General features: G+C 37.4%; 1 protein-coding gene across 5 annotated transcripts in view; it reads right to left on the bottom strand.

Annotated features, from left to right (window-relative positions):
- Positions 1-17,909, bottom strand: part of NEO1 (neogenin 1) — a 236,624-nt gene that overhangs the window by 128,195 nt on the left and 90,520 nt on the right. For all 5 annotated transcript variants that reach the window (XM_049613834.1, XM_049613836.1, XM_049613835.1 and 2 more), the window contains one exon: positions 13,145-13,281. In XM_049613834.1, coding sequence (XP_049469791.1) covers positions 13,145-13,281 — 137 coding nt within the window. The remainder of the gene's footprint in view (positions 1-13,144; positions 13,282-17,909) is intronic.

Here is a 17,909-nt window from a genome sequence, read left to right as displayed (position 1 = left end):
ACACTGAGGATAACAGTGCTGTATTGATAAGATATTCTGGTTGGGGTAAGATTCCTTTCCTGTGCATAAACTGGGTTCACCTGAAAGTGCCAACAATAAACACTTAATGATAGGGGGTGGGAGTGGATAAACAGGGAAGAAATCTGCAATGAAGAAGAAACCTGCCCTACATATTCTTCTAACTAGGAGGTATCTTTCTATTGACCATTCTGGAGCTTCTGAGAGTTCAATTTTTAGTAGAAGGTGGCATTTTTTAATTCATCAAGTTGTTCCACTTTTCCTGTCGTTCCTAATTCCAGCTATCGCCTCTTTAATGAAGAAAGAGAAAAACAACTAAAATTAAGAGAATGGGAAGTTTAGGAGATTCAATATATTTAATGAGAGGCTTATTGCCAATACAACTGAAATTACTAAAATTCTTCTTGGCGTGGATCTCTTTACCAAATCTGGTAAATTCAATAGCACCCTTCGAAGTAAAAGAAATATAGCTAGTAAGACAGTAAATGCTCTATGGAATACATTCACTCAAAAAGACTGAATGTATAACAGATTCAAGAAAAGATAGCTAAAACTAATGAATAAGAGACCCAGAGTAAGCTAAATGACTTTGCCCAAACACTGCAATTCTTATGGTCTTTAAACAAACACTAAAAAGCGTATACTAATATTTTGTCCAATCTGCCAGAGTAGATAAGCAGGAGAGCCTAAGAAGCTAAATTGGGCTGAAGAGTGGAGTGTCACTGGCCTGGCTCACAGATAACAAAATGTGGAGCCAATGGTATCTGATGGTTGTGGAAAGTCATCTGAGATGTCCATTTGAATAATCCATGGAGGAAGTAGAATCTAGGTAAATAGACAAAAAAGAAATCAAAGAAACAATCAAGTAAAGACGATTTAGATAGAAAGGAAAGAGTCTTTAAACCCCAGGGACATTAGCGGAGGCAACTCACTAAATGCCCACAAAGCACCAGGCACTGTATTTGCATCTTCTTTACTTCATCACCAAAAAGAAGGCATTCGCATCTCCATTTTACAAATAAGAAAAATGGGGCTCAAGTAACTGACTAATTTGCCAAGGTGACATGGCCAGAGACTGGGAAACAGGGACATGCCTCCAAAAACAAAGCTCTTTTCATCATATCATATTCCTTCTATGAGGTAATGCTGGTCTCTTAAGGGGTATTTATTTATTTATTTTTTAAGTTTACTTACTTGTTTTCAGATAAAGAGAGAGTACAAGTGGGGAAGGGGCAGAGAGAGAGGGAGAGAGAGTATCCCAAGCAGGCTCCACGCCACCAGCGCGGAGCCCAATGCGGGCTCAAACTCACAAACTGCGAGATCATGACCTGAGCCAAAGTCAGACGCTTAACCAACTGAGCCACCCAGGTGTCCCTGATCTCGTAGTGATCTTATAGAAACCAGGGATCTATTTGTATACCACGATTCCTGCTTATTTGTCCCACAAAGCTTCCTCCTAATTAGGGTCATTTGGTAACATAAAAGCACAACAGAGTTGAATTCTTCTTGTCATGTTGCACTTTGACTAATGCACAAACAGCAAAACAGGCAGGATCTTTTGACATATGAATGGCTCTTCTATTTTGTAGTATTTTCGTGGTCTGAAACATGCATCTGTATTCCACATAAATCTAGCTTCTAACTTTACATCATATTTCATTTTATTTCATGTGGATATTCCTCATCTCTTCTATTATACCTGCAGGTTATCTCCTGAAGGTGGTTAGTTGCCATGGAAATGAGGCTGTTGTACTTCAGAATAAATTTACATAACTATTAGAAAATTATTTCAAGCTTGTAAAATACGGGATTTACCTGAAAGCTAACATGACCACTGGTATGATAAAAATGTAAGAACTGCAAACCAATTCAAAGAGATTCAGGTCCCAATAAAGATTATAAAATAATTTCTGACTTACAGCAATGACTTCAAAAATGGAACATCTATAAAGTGAAATTATAAAAAAATTCTGGATAGAGATTGCATATTATAAAAATGTCCAAGTATCTTACCCATTTGTTGTTAAAAAAAATGTGTTGGGGGCACCTGGGTGGCTCAGCTGGTTGGGAGGCTCTCGATTTCACCTCAAGTCATGAGATTGAACCCCACGTTAGGCTCCATGCTGGCTGTGTGCAGCCTGCTTGGGATTCTATCTCCGCTGCCCCTCTCCCTGGCTCACACACTCGCTCTCTCTCTCTCAAAATAAATAAATAAACATTTTTTAAAAATGTAGTGTCAGACACTGTATTTAGGTGTTATGGATCAAAAAATTGAAACTGATGCAGACCTGTCTTCAAGGAACTGGCAAGAAAGAAACATACACAAACTGAAAAAAAGAAACTTAAATGTAACAAGTAAAGTGAGAAAGATATATGCAAGGTATATATGCAAAATCAGAATATGTAATGGAAGAAGTAAGAGAAAATGGGTCCATGCAAACAAAGGGAGTAAATGGGAGCAAGAGCTTCACAGATTTCTGAGAAAAGCCAGGCAAGAGGGTAAAAAGAGGAAAACCACACAGAAGGAACAGCACAAAGAAAAGAAACACATGGGATTTCTAAGAAGCTAGCTAGCTATAATACCTTAAGAAGCAATGGCAATATTAGGGGAGCCTGGGTAGCTAAGTGTCAGACACTATGCTCAGGTCATGATCTTGCATGCATGATCTTCCAGTCCCGCATCAGGCTCTGTGCTGACAGCTCAGCTGACCTCTCCCTCTCCGCCCCTCCCCTGTTGGTTCATTTTCTCTCTCTCTCTCTCAAAAATAAATAAACGTTAAAAAAAAAAAAAAAAAAAAGAAGAAGAAGAAACAGGGCACCTGGGTGGCTTAGTGGGTTAAGCAGCCGATTTCGGCTCAGGTCATGACCTCACAGTTCGTGGGTTCGAGCCCCACGTCGGGCTCTGTGCTGTCAGTTCAGAGCCTGGAGCCTGCTTTGGATTCTGTGTCTCTCTCTCTCTGCCCCTCCCCTGCTTGTGCTCTGTGTCTGCTTTCAAAAAATAAATAAACGTTAAAAAATTAAAAAAAAAAAACAAAAAACAAAAAAAACAAGCAACGGCAATACTGGAACCGATCAGACTCAGACTCTAGTTCTCTCTCTGCTTGACATTTAGAAGAAAAATGACCCCATCAAGATAAGTAAACATCCAATATTCTGAAAATTACATATGAGGCCTCAAAAGGAAGACATTTAAGGCGTCTTGCTAACTGTGGTAATTTGTAAATGAAAGTCAAAGGTATGACCCAATTTATACCGTAACTATGACACAAATATTATTTAATATATTCAAACCATATGATCTTGCCACTTAATAGTCTTATAAAATATGGTTTTTGTTAGATGCACAGTGTTCTGATATATGGATAGGACAAAAATTTTATCAATCACCTATTGTTGGCCATTTAGGTGGTTTATAATTCTCCATTAAATATGTTGTCACTCCAAAAATATGTATCATTGCAATTTCTATGCATAAATCTTTGCACACATCCTAGATTACTTCATTAAAAGAAATTACTAGAAGTAGAATTGTGGGACAAAGGATGTGCAAATTTTAAGACTTTTGATTAACAAACTGCCTTAACAAAAAGATTACACCAATTTGTACTACTACCAGCAATGTATGAGAATCCTCACTTAACTACAATTTTGCCAAGAGTAGATTATTATTTTAAAACTCTACAGGGGTGCCTGAGTGGCTCAGTCAGTTGAGCATCCAACTCTTGACTTCAGGCTCAAGTCATGATCGAGCCCCATGTTGAGCTCCACACTGAACATGAAGCCTGCTTAAGATTCTTTCTCTCTCGATATCTTTCTCTCTCTCTCTCACCCCCCTCTGCCCCTCTCCCTGACTTGTGTTCTCTCTCTCTCTCTCGATTTAAAAAAAAAAAAAAAAAAGTGCTTGCTTCAGCAGCACATATATGGCACTATGGGCCAAGAAAGGCCCATACTTTAATCTGCATTCTCTACTATTTGTGAAGTTGAACTTTTTCAGGTCAATTTTCCATTTTCATCTCGTTTTTTTAAACAGACTATTTTCTCTTTCCCTTTTTTTCAACAGAGGCATTCTTTTCATTCTTGTTCATTTATACGTTCCACTTTTATCTGTGGCAGTTATTTTTCCAAGATTTTAATGGAAGGATTTTGGTCATTTCTGCCATTCTGATAAAACTGATTTGATGAAAAACCAGGTTAGAACAAGAAAGACCAGTTAGGATACTAAGACAGCCTACGAAAGAGATTAACTGAACTTGAACTCGGTGAGTAAAGACAAGGACAACGAGAACCTAATGAATTAGAAGTGAGAAGAAATAAAAAAGATTGAAATGATCAAAAATGATTCCCATGTTTCAAGCACAAGTGAAGAGGTGGGCAGTGACACCACTAATACATAGAAAACCAGAGGAAGATTTTGAAGGAAGAAAGTTCAGTTCAGTTTTGGACATGTGAAGGTTGAAGGACATCAACTGGAATTGTCTGAAGAGCAGCAAGGGGTCTGCTATAGGAATTTGGCAGTTATTGCGATGTCAATTATACCAGAAGCCAGCAGTACAAAGAGGCGTAGGTTAAAGACAGAACTTTGCAGAACACTAATATTTTAATGAGCACACTGAAGTGAAGAAAAGATGTCCATAAAAGAAAAGCAGAGGAATGGACAAATAAAAGGAGAAGCAGGATAATGCAGTGTTATCAAGACAAAGTACTGGAGCATCTCATGGGGTTGGAAGTAAAGACGAAGGGATTCAATGCACACAGTCTTGAACTACAACAGCAAATAAGGAATATAAAGGATTTTTTTTCCCTTAAAGTTTATTTATTTTGATAGAGTGAGAGACCGTGCATGCATGCAGAGGAGGGGCAGAGAGAGAAAGATCCCAAGCAGGCTCCGTACTGTCAGCACTGTGGGCTCAAACCCACAGACTGCAAGATCATGACCTGAGCCAAAATCAAGAGTCAGACACTTAACCAACTGAGCCACCCAGGAATATAAGTGTTTTTAAGCAGCCATTTGGAAGAAAGCTCATCTTTATTGGCTTTGGTCCTTTCAAGTTTTATGTTGGCTTATGGAAGGCATCAAAAAGTCAAGAATGGCAATAAAGACAATAAAGCACTGTTTATAAACATTATATACATGAACGTGGCAATTATGGCCTCAATTATATAAATTAGGGTAATGATTCATCTTTCTCCAGGATAAGCTTTTATAAGATTTTTTAGGTTTATTTCTTTATTTTGAGAAAGAGAGAGAGAGAGAGCAAGCATGAAAGCGTGTGAGCAGAGGAGCAGGCAGAGGGAGAGTGAGAGAAAGATTCCCAAGCAGCTCCATGCTGTCAGTGCTGAGCTGGAGGTGGGGCTCAATCTCATGACTGTGAGATTACAACCTGAGCAGAGATCAAGAGTGAGATGCTCAACTGACTAGGCCACCCAGGTGTCCTTAGAAGACTTTTTTTAATCCTAATTTTTTACACTACAAGTCTATAAAAAACAAGGTGCAAAGGAAAACATGGGTAATAAAGTAACCACAAACATGAACTCATCCTAGTTTTCCCATTTCAGAATTTCAATGCAAAGTTTCATTCATTCATACAATTATTTACTGATAATCCATTATGATAAATCATTATTAAGACCAGTCCCTGTTTGGTAAGGACCCCAGTCTAACAGTAGTGGGAAAAGGCATACAAACAAATCAGTAAGAAACACTGGTAAAAAGAGAACTACTGAGAGAGACATAATAATTACCTGAGGGTAAGAGAATGGTTGCGAAAAGATAGCAAGGTTAAGATTAGAACTAATCTTGAAGGACTATCGGAAAATTTTAGCTGAGGGTGTGAGGCTACAGGGGAATAGAGCTAGCAAATATAGTATGTTCAGGAAACAATATGCAGTTTGGTAAAGATGACCTCTATTTCCATCCCAGGTTCAGGTGGAAGAATGCCAGAAGTTTATTTAACCAATTCCTTGTAACCACTTACTGAACTGATAAAAGAAACTAAGACAAAGGTAAGTTACATAACTTGCCCGTGTTCTCATTTCTGTAAGCGAAAGAAATAAGACTGGAATCCAAGCATGCTGGGTCCAAAGATTGCTCTTAACTACTCTCTGGTGTCTCTCAGTTAACAATGAAAAAGTTGACTTTAGGGGCGCCTGGGGGGGCTCAGTCTGTTAAGCATCAGACTTTGGCTCAAGTCATGATCTCATGGCTCGTGAGTTCAAGCCCCAAGCTGAACACTGCGATGGCAGCTCAGAGCCTAGAGCCTCTTCAGATTCTATCTCCATCTCTCTCTGCCCCTCCCTCACCTGTGCATGCATGCACATGCTCTCTAATATAAATAAACATTAAAAAAAAAAGAAAAAATTGACTTTATATGAAGGGTCTGGTTGTTTTTTTCCCTTCTTTTTTAGAGAGAGGGACAGACAGACAGAAAGACTTGGGGAGAGGGAGAGAGAGAATCCCAAGCAGGCTCCACACCCAATGCAGAGCCTGATGCGGGCTCGATCCCGTGACCCTGGGATCATGACCTGAGCTGAAATCAAGAGTCGCACGCTCAACTGAATGAGCCACTCAGGTGCCCCAGGTCTGGTAATGTTTTATAAATATGCCACAAGGAGTTTATTTTATCCTAAGCCAAGAGAACTGAGAGTTCTAATAAATGAGAGCAGAATATTGTAACTCATTATGAACTAAAGGGAAATGAAATCAAGCAGCAGACTGGCAGAAAAGGAGAGATCAATGTCTTGATGTGGATAGAGAGCAGAGTAGAAGGGTAAATGTAGAATGACATTAGCCTCTGACTTCAGAGAAAGATGGTAGAATTTAAACTTCAGTGACACATTTATTATGAGTATTGACAAAGTCAAGGAGGTGGCCAATTTAGAATTTATCAATTTATCTCACAAGGATACAAATGGAAAATTTTCTTCTTTTGTGCATGGGGGAGGGAGTGGAGATGTGTATCACAGACTGTTATGAATGTTGTAAGAGAAAAGGAAAAATTCCTCTTAAAAAAAAAAAAAAACAACTCATGACCAATGGGTGTTATCCGCAATCTGAGATGACAGGAAATACACGATGGGCTAATTCACGTCACAGCATGTGTAGAAATCCCAAGAGTTAATGATAAAAAAATACATCTGAAATTTTTACCAGATGAATAATGAACTTATAACCTTTTTCTGCATTAACACTCACTATGGCATTTCCTGCGGCTATAACTTCTTAAAAAATAACAGAAGTCAGATAGGTATGACCATATATAGAAATAACTATATAAATATTTATGTATATAATCTCCAACTCTTTCTCATAAACTGGTTACCCCATTTGAAAAAGAAAATACTTTCAGTTATGGGACAAAGTTCAAAATAAAATTTTCCAAACTTTTTCTGTACATAATGACTTTTTATCTGTAAACCATAAAAAAGAGAAAACCTCATGTGACACACATTAACAGTACACGTTCAATTATTTTAATTACCATCCAGATTGAGAAACAGAACACACCAGAGGTCCTGTTGTCCCATATTCAGTCACTACCTTGTCCAAAAGTAATCACTATCCTAATTTCTGATTAGTTTTGCCTATTTTTGAACTTTGTAAAAATGGGGCGCCTGGGTGGCTCAGCATCCAACTTTGGCTCAGGTCATGATCTCACAGTTTGTGAGTTTGAGCCCTGCATCGGGCTCTGTGCTGATAGCTCAGAGCCTGGCGCCTGCTTCAGATTCTGTGTCTCCCTCTCTCTCTGCCCCTCCCCCGCTTGTGCTCTGTCTCTGTCTCTCAAAAATGAATAAATGTAAAAAAATAAATAAATAAAAAATAAATAGAATCATACAGTATGTGTTCTTTTGTGCCTTGTTTCCTTCTTTCAATGGTATTTGTGAGATTTATCCATGTTGCTGAATGTAGCAGTGCTCTGTCAATGATAATATGCCACTGTAGGATTAAAAATACTACTTATCTTTTCTACTGTTGATGGATGTTGTAATTATTCCCAGTTTTTATTTACTGTGAATAAAGCTGATGAGAATATTATCATGTGTTTTTTGATGCATATATTTATACATTTCTGTTAAGTATACTCCTAGGAATACCACCATCGTATCGTAAAATATGTTTGTGTGCAATTTCAGTAGATTCTGCCAAACAGTATTCTAAAATGATTACATCAACGCATAGTCCTAATAACACTACATCAGCGTGTTCATCCTTACCAACACCTCCTGTTGTTAATCTCTTTAATTTTAACCACTCTGGAGTACAGTAGTATCTCACTGTAGCTTTTATTTGCATATATCAGAAAACTAATGATAATAAACCACTTTTGCAAATGTTTAATAACCACCTGAAGATCTGTGAGGTAGCCATTCAAGTCTTTTGCTGATTTTTTACTGGTTTATCTGTCTTTGTTTACCTGTTTACCTTGTTGATCTGTAAGAGTTTACAGAGTATACATGGAGAGTTTAAACTTTTTCTGAAAAGGACCAGATAGTATTTTAGAATCTGTGGGTGATGTGGTCTGTGTCACAACTACTCAAATCCATTAAAAACAGCCATAGTCAGTATGCAAATGAATGTGACTGTATACCAAATAAAACTTTATTTATGGACAATAAAATCATATTTCATAAAATTTTCATGTATCACTAAATATCCTGTTTCAACCATTTAAAACTGTATAAACTATTTTTAGCTATTATTATACAAAAACAAGCAGTTGGGCAGATCTGGTTTGTAAGCTGTAGTTTTGCACACTCTTGGTCTAAATAAAGACCTTTGTCAAGACTTGTATTTAAGACTTGTCAGGTGTCTATCAGTGTTTTTATGCTTTACAAGGAACCAAGTTTTGACTTTGTTGAAACTCTCCATTTTGAATGGTTTTTCCTATATTATTAATTTTGCTCTTGCCATTACTTCCCTTCTTCTATTTCCTTTGGGTTAAGTTTGCTATTTTTTTTTTTTTTTTTTTTTTTTTAGCTTTTTGAGGTGGATATTTAAGTCACTGATTTTTCAGTCTGTCTTCTCTCCTAATACCTGTACTTAGGTTATAAATGTCTTGTAAGTATCCCATAAGTTTTGATAGGTCACACCTCCACTGTTTCATCAAACTGTTTTCTATTTTCATCATTTCTTTCCTGACTCATGGATTATTTCAAAGTGATTCACTTAGCCCAAACACTAGCAGATCTTCAAGTTACCATTTTTTAAAGTTACTTTGTTTGTAATTAGTTCCAAACTTAATTCTACAGTAGTCAAATCTATAGACTTTCAATTCTCTAAAATTTGTTAAGATTTATTCTATGCTCAATATGTGGCGCATTTTTAGTAACTGTTTCACAGGCACTTATTAAAAAAAAAACAGTTTAGGGGCACCTGGCTGGCTCAGTCAGTAGAGTATATGACTCTTGACTTCAGGGTTGTGAGTTCGAGCCCCACGATGGGTGTAGAGATTGCTTAAAAACAAAATCTTTAAAAAACAAAAACAAAACACACACACAAGAAAAAAACAAAAAAAATTACTCATTTGTTTGTTGCAGTATCCTATCAATGTCAAATATATTGCTAATATCTTTCTAATCTTCTGAAATATATTTATCATGCTTATTTTCAATTCTCGGTTAATCTTTTCCAATAATTCTCCATCAAATGGTATATGTTATTTTACCACCACACTTGGTTTGGCCAAAATTTTTAGTTCTGGGTTATCTCTGATATACTTTTCCTTTGATTCTAGCCTTTTAAAAAATAATAATGAACTTTCTCAAGTTACTAATGCTGCATAGCCCAAAACATAGTGGCATAAAACCACCACCATTTTCTTATGCTCAAAGATTCTGTGAGTCAGGAATTAGGACAACTATTAGCCTCAAGCCGATCTGAAACTATGGTAGAAAAAGAGAAGTTAGCATACAGGATGTTTTATCAATAGTAGGCAAGAAGTGAAGTGACCTGACATAGAACCTTATACATCCTCTCCAAGTGAGGCTGGGGAGGAAGAGAAAGAGCTGGTGGACAATTGATAAGGCGTGGTTAATAAATGAATTTGGTTGTTCCCTATAGTAAGGGTATCAAAAAGCTAATTCAATCTTAAATTTTATTGAGGAATACAATTATCTAGTACCAAGGAGGTAATGCTTGTATTACTGTACAACAGTATTCTGTAACTGTTGAGATGCTTTCACTAATAATTTTCAACTCTGAACACCACACCACATGCTGTGGAGGTCAAAATCTTTTCAATTTCTGCCAATATAATCATTGGGGAAAATGGTATCTTTTAATTTTTCCTATCTGCTGATGAAGAAATGCAATAGGCTGATAAACTCCTCTTTGTGAACTGCCTGTTCATATTCTTTACCAATTTTCCTTAGGTTCTTTCTTTCTTTCTTTTTTTTAACCATTTTTCAGGGGCACCTGGGTGACTCAGTCGGTTAAGCGACCAACTCTTGATTTCAGCTCAAGTCATGATCTCATGGTTCGTGGGTTCAAGCCCCACACTGAGCTCTGTGCTGACAGTGTGGAGTCCGCTTGGAATTCTGTCTCCTCTCTCTCTGCCCCTCCCTTGCTCTTGCTCGCACACTCTCTCAAAAATAAATAAACATTTAAACATTAAAAAAAATTAAAAATAAAATCATTTTCTGAAAACTGCATTTTCAGAATTCTGACCCTTTCTCAGTTATGTGTTACACTATTTTCTCCTAGTTTACCATTCGCATTTAGCCTTTATTTACAGGGGCTCTTCTACATAACTTCTTTAAAAATGTGTACATTGTCAAAATGTGTCAGTTTTTGCTTGACATCCTATTTTCTGTTTTTCCTGAGATGGTCTTTTCCAGCAGAGATAATATAAACATTAACCCATATAATCTTCACTTTTTCACATTCTGACCTTTGGTCTGAAGTACAGATCCAATTTTATAGCCTCCTACTTGAAAATCTATTATACCAATACCCTTTAGTAAATAAAAGATTTTCCCTCTGAACTGAATTCCCACTTTGATAATATTTTTAAGTTCTGTATTCACTTGTAACAGCTAGATTTTATTCCTTTTTGTTGACTTCTCTTGGGCCAATACCATGCTGTTTTGATTAGAGAAGGTCTGTGACAATTTTTAACACCTAGGTTTCCTCACTCTTATTCTTTTCTCAGTTTTCTAGAATGTACTCATTTAAAAGGTACTTTCTATAGGCACAGATAATAAGATGGAACTTGGTATAAACTGTAAGATGTATGTATTATAACTAAAAAAATATAGTTAATTAAGTTAACAGGAAGAGTCCTAACTTGATTCCATACAATGAATAAAAGTTAAAAAGGAGAAAATAACCACACGGACAAATGGAACTGACATGTATGGTGAACACCATGCCTCACAATGTGAGGTTAACGACAAGGTACTTCACAGTAGAGGAAACTGAGGCACAGGTAGGAAATGGAAGAGAGTGTTAGGCTAAGAATCTGATTAATGGTAAAAACAAAAAGAGAAAACATCTACTAAGGGAGGCACAGGGGCCAAATAAGATGGAGTTCACTAATATTCTACTTGTATGATCCCACCCACATAGAGGTAAAGAAATAAATTGGTCATTCTACAACTGGTCATAGCCAACCTTCCACCTAGCCAAGAACAATGGCTGAGCTCAACTGAGGCAAAAGTTATGTAAATAACTGTAATAGTTATAGTCTAAGGATTGCTCTTTTGATTTTCAGAGATTACGAATCCACCCACAAATAGCAACAGAGAACATAAACATTCTGTGCCTTTGTCAGCATAAGATCCCAAGCAATCTATTCTCCAATTCCTATCAAAAACAAACTTGAGGGGTGCGTGACTGGCTCAGTCAGAAGAGCATGCGGCTCTTGATTTTGGGGTCATGAGTTTGACCCCATGTTGGATGAGAACAAAACAAATTTGAGTCCTCTCATGACTGCTGGGAGTATAAATGTGACTATTGTGATTCCTACTCTAAAACCCACCAGTGTACCAAGAGAAACTTTAATAAAAATGTGAGACAACCCCAAACCACAGATCAGGAAGTATTTTATCAAATATGATACAATTTGAGACAAGGTAATAACGAATATCATGAACCAATACATACCTCTACATATCCAAACAATGGTAAATTTTCCTGAAAGTACTAGAAAAGTCCTTAAAAATTTTTATTTGAAACAAGATAAATGAGGGGCGCTTGGGTGGCTCAGTCGGTTGAGCGACCGACTTCGGCTCAGGTCATGATCTCACGGTTTGTGAGTTCGAGCCCCGCGTCGGGCTCTGTGCTGACAGCTCAGAGCCTGGAGCCTGCTTCTGATTCTGTGTCTCCCTCTCTCTCTGTCCCTCCCCTGCTCATGCTCTGTCTCTGTCTCAGAAATAAATAAATTAAAAAAAAAAAAAGAAAGAAACAAGATAAATGAGGGTATAGACAAATCATAGGAGAGAGCAAATATTTCTCTGAGGGTACATTTCAATATGGAGGAAGGGCAAGGGAGATAGGATAAAGAAGAGATTATGTGCACATGTCATGTTCATTTTCTCTGACTTCTAAATCAGAGAACCTGTTAGAGGAGATGCTGTGATGACCAACATTAGTTGAACAGAAAGAAATACATCATCAAATCATCGGAGAGACGACCATGTTACATTGAGAGTCACAGAGCATTCCGTCCTGGGTGATCTATTCTCCTAAAAGGAGGGGACACCAATACTTAGGAGATAAAGGGTTCTAGATCAGAGTACAAGAAGTCTCTGTGACAAGAAGAGTGAACTGAACCTTCCAGATGTCCCAGAACACAGCATTCCCCACACTACTGCTAGTACTACAGATAATACCAGTAACTGAGCTCTTATCATATTCTAGTCACATAGGCCAGGAGGTTTACAAACACGAACTCTTTTAATCCTTAAAACAACCTCAATGGGGTGAGTGCTCTTATTATCTCCATTTTACAGATGAGGTAAATGAGGGCCAGAGAAGTTAAGCAAATTTCCTATAGTATGAACCTAAGCAATCTGGCTTAAAGCTCAGGGTGTTAACTCTATCCTATATTGCCTCTTTCACTTTGATGTTAAATAATTAGCAAACCCATACAGTACACAGAATTTATTTAGACAGGAAATGGTTACATACCTTGTACTGTAAGCTCTGCTTGAGCTTCAACGGTCTCATTTCCATTATCAGCTATACAAAAGTAAGTCCCCGCATCATCCTCAGTGACATCACTGATCTCCAGACTACCACCTGCCAGCAACGCCAATTTTTCAGAGCTGTATAAAAAATATTGATACATTTCAGAGCTAGGAAAATAATAGCTGAGAAACTTTCCACATAAAACAGAGAAAACACTTAAACAGGTTATTCATATGGCTACATAAGGAGTGAGACTAACATAAAATTAGCAGAATATAACTTAGTCCAATTTGCTTTGCTCATATTTAAATGCATAAATATCACAAATACAAACCAAAATGTTACAATGAATTATCTCCAACACTTCTAATTATTCTCAAAAGCAGACCACTTTTGTAACCAATTCCACTCCTCATAGTCCATCCCTGCCTCCCGACTCTACCCAGTTTTTCTACAAATTATGTAATTTTAAAGTCTGGAATCAATCTCAGAGTCACTCCACTATAGCACGCCACACTGAGAGGACTAATGGAGAGGGTAAAATGTCAGATCAGAGACATAAAGTCATGGGGCCACAGTGCCTACTGAAAGTTTCCTGTGGTGGCTTGGCTGGGAAGGGGAGGAAAAAGGGCAGGGAAGGGAGGGAACACGGTTGCCAGGGAACAGCTCCCTGGGTGTGGTTGCCGGGCGAGAATCAGCTATCATGCCATTTATCAACAAGGATGCTGCCCACTATAATCCAAATCTACAGAGTGATTTAAATCTTTTAAAGGAATATTTGAAGAAAAAGTAAAATAATCCTACAACATTGAGGAAGAAATCACAAATCAATATTTTCATCAAATTTTTACAAAGTAAACAAGTTTAGTTGATTTGGAGAGTTTGTAGAGTTGTAATTTTATTTTTATTTTGAGGTTCTATGTCTAACCTGGTTTTCATAGGCCGATTTTTTTTCTCTCAAATTTTAGTACTGTCACATTTCCTATCTGTATCTATGTTCAATGAAAAATGTTCTGATTATAATTTGGCTTTTCACATAAAATTCCTGCTGTGCAAAAAATAGAGGAAATGACTATTCTGTGCTACGATTATAATTCTCAACCTAAGTAAAGTGCTATTCTGGCTTAAATGTCAGTACACTTTTAGTCTGAGTAATTAGTCTTCCTGAATTTGATAAACAAGATTAAGTTTCTGAACAAAGAAAGAGGAAAACCAGAATGAGGTCTGGCGACTTCTCTAAGAAATACCCTGCAAGGTCACAACTAAACTTTGTCAAGCGGCCTTCCAATGTGAAACATCTCTATTATGCCCTCAAATCCCAATTTAATGTGATGAGATAGGGAAGCAATACAACATATCATGAAACAGAGCACGGACTACTAGGATAAGACAGAAAGGCATTCCGTGCCTCAAAAAATAGGAAAAAATTCACAAAAATTAAAATCCTCTATTTCACCCTTAGATAAAATCGCTATTAATCTTAAGAAATGGAAAACAACATTCACGAGTGGAAATTCAGCAATATATACATGTGATACCCAGTTGAACATAACTTGAAATACTAGTTGGTATGGGACTTTTGAACTGACAGATAGTAATTTATATCTAACAGTTATGCTAAAAAATACTCCTGATACTTGTTTTGCCTCATATTTGCCATAACTGAGTATCACTACAGATTGTAATCTTTCTTAATGGAATTGATTTTACTCCCTTAAAAGAAGCCTGGGAGGAAGAATGTCCATTAGCCTGGTAGAATTCACTTAACTTGTTCACACGATGATATACTGGCTTACAGTAAGATGGCAATCAAGTCTTTAGAACTCCAAAATTCAAAGATACAAGCAAAAGGAACAATATGTGAAAAGTTTATGCCTGGTCACTGAACTCAAGTTAGACTGAGTGTTGCTGGACAAAGGGAGTATGTGTGTGTATCCCCTGGGTAGTCGGGGTCAATCTAAGAGAGCTTAGTGTGCTAAGAATACTTTTTTTTTTTTTCTTTTTGGCCAAGGAAAAGGCTTTTAAGCAGATAAATCACATAATTTAGTGAAGAAGAGGAAGGGGAAAAAACTAGAAGAAGAAAGTTTGATTGTAAAATCACTGTAAGGGTCCAGAATTAAAGAGAAAGAAGATAAAATATGGGCAATAATAACAGAGGTAAAGAGAAAACAAAAAGTATTGACCACTCTTAGAAACGATGCAAGAGAAGGTTAAGGAGAGGGATATATCTGCTCATTTGGCAAACACTTGTTGGCATGCCTCTATGTGTCAGGTAGTAGCTGGGGATGTAGCAGTGAGCAAAAACACAACAGTGCACCCATGCAACTCAGTGGGAAAGACACACATAAAAGATGATAATTCTACAAAATGGCATACCAAAAGGACCTACCAGGAAATCAGAAATAAAGAAATATTCTGACCAAAGTAACCTTTGGACTGAGATCGGAAAAATGAGGAGGAGCTAATCAATAATGAAAAGGAGAAAAAGATTTCAGAAGGAAGGACTAGCATATGCAAAGGAACAGTGGCAGAAAGGACTACACTGTGTTTGGGGATCTAAAAATAACTAGTGTGGCCTGGTTTAAGAGAGAAAAAAAAAGAAAGAGGAGAATGGAGCCAGACCACACAAGGTTTTGAAAGCCATTTTAATAATTTGAGTCCTTAGTCTAAAAACAATGAATAAAAAAAAAATACATACATACATACATACATACATGAATAAATGGGTAGGGGGTTGACAATGATGTTATGAGATCTGAGCTTTTATATATATATACATATATACAATGTATATATACAGTGTGTGTATCTATCTATATCTATATATACACACACACATTGTATATATACATTGTATATATACAATGTGTGTGTGTATATATCTATATCTATACACAATGTGTGTGTATATATACATACACACACACACACACACACACACACACACACACACACATCTTCTTTATCCATTCATTCATCAATGAACACTTAGGTGGAGAGAAAGATAAACTAGAAGAGACTCAAAGATAGAGAACAAACCGAGGAAGATGGGTGGGGGTGGGTTAGATGGGTGATGGGTAATAAGGAGGGTACTTGTTATGATGAGCACTGGGTGTTGTATGTAAGTGATGAATCACTGCATTCTACTCCTGAAACCAATATTGCACTGTATGTTAACTAACTAGAATGTAAATAAAAATTTGGAAGAAAAAGAAAGGATAAAAAAAATAAGAATTTTTATGTTTATATTCATGGGGTATATTGGCCTGCAGTTTTCTTTTTTGTACTATCTTTGTCTGGTTTTGGTATCAGAGTGATACTAGCTTCAATTCCTTCTTTTTTAAAGTGTTTTTTTTTGAGAGAGAGAGAGAGAGAGCATGGATAAGCAGGGAGAGAGAATCCCAAGTACGCTTCATGCTGTCAGCACATTGCATGATGCAGGGCTCAATTCCAACCATGAGATCATGACCTAAGCTGAAACCAAGAGTCAGACGCTTAACCAATTAAGCCACCTAGACACCCCCAATTCCTTCTCTTCTAGTTTCTGGAGAGATTGTGTAAAACTGGTGTTAATTCTTCTTTAAACATTAGAATTCTCCAGTGAAACTACGTGGGCCTGGAGACTTCTTTTTGGAGAGCCTTTTTTTCTAACTTGTTTATTTTGAGAGAGAGAGAGAGAAAAAGAGAGAGACCATGGGTGGCGAAGGGGCAGAGACAGAGGGAGACACAATTCCAAGCAGGCTCCATGCCGATAAAGCACAAAGCCTGACAATGGGGCTTGAACTCATGAACTGTGAGATCGTGACCTGAGCCAAAATCATGAGTCAGACATTTAATCGACTGAGCCACCCAGGTGCCCCTCTTTTTCGGGAGTTTTAAAATTACAAAGTCAACCTCCTTAACAGAGACCTATTCAAATTATCTGTTTCATATTGGGCTAGATGTGGTAGGTTGTGTTTTTTGAGCAAACAGTTTATTTTGCATAAGTTGTCAAATTTACTTGTGTATAGTTGCTCATAGCGTTCCCTTATTATCACTTTGATGCCTGCAGGATCTGTAGTAGCATCCCCTGTTTCAGCCCTAATGCTGATCATTGCATCTTCTTTTTTTGTAGTTCAAGGATTCTTTCCTCTGTCCCATCCAGTCTGCTGCTGAGGTCATCCACTGAATTTTTAATTTTTTTTTTTTTTTTAATGTCTCGGGTCAAAAATTTCCACTAGGTCCCTTAAAACTATTTATTTGAGGAGACTTTTCTATGTATTTGCTAAGATACTCTTTTTTTTAAGTTTATTTGGAGAGAAAGAGAGGGCATGCATGCCTGTGCCATCGAGTGGGGGAGGGGCAGAGAGAGGGGGAGAGAGACTCACAAGCAGGCTCCACGCTCAGCACAGAGCCCAACTCAGGGCTCGATCCCACCACCACAAGATCACGACCTGAACCGATATCAAGAGTCAGACACTTCACCAGCTGAGCCACCCAGGTGCGCCTTTCTGGAGATCCTCTATTTTTTCACTTGTTTCAAATGTGTTCGTAATTGCTTATTGGAGCATTTTTATGGTGACTGGTTTAAAATCCAACAGATAATTCTAAAACCTGCCATCTCAGTGTTAGCATCTATTGTCTCTTCTCGTTTGAGATTTTTCTGGTTCTTGGTATGATGAGTGATTTTTTTAAAAAAATTGTTTTTAATCCTTATCTACTTTTGAAGGAGAGACAGAGTGCAAGCTGGGGAAGGGCGGAGAGACAGGAGGACACAGAATCCAAA

Source organism: Panthera uncia, assembly GCF_023721935.1.
Source record: "Panthera uncia isolate 11264 chromosome B3 unlocalized genomic scaffold, Puncia_PCG_1.0 HiC_scaffold_1, whole genome shotgun sequence".
NCBI lineage: Eukaryota > Metazoa > Chordata > Mammalia > Carnivora > Felidae > Panthera > Panthera uncia.
The sequence above is the reverse complement of the archived record's forward strand: the minus strand, read 5'-3'. Positions and strand labels throughout refer to the sequence as shown.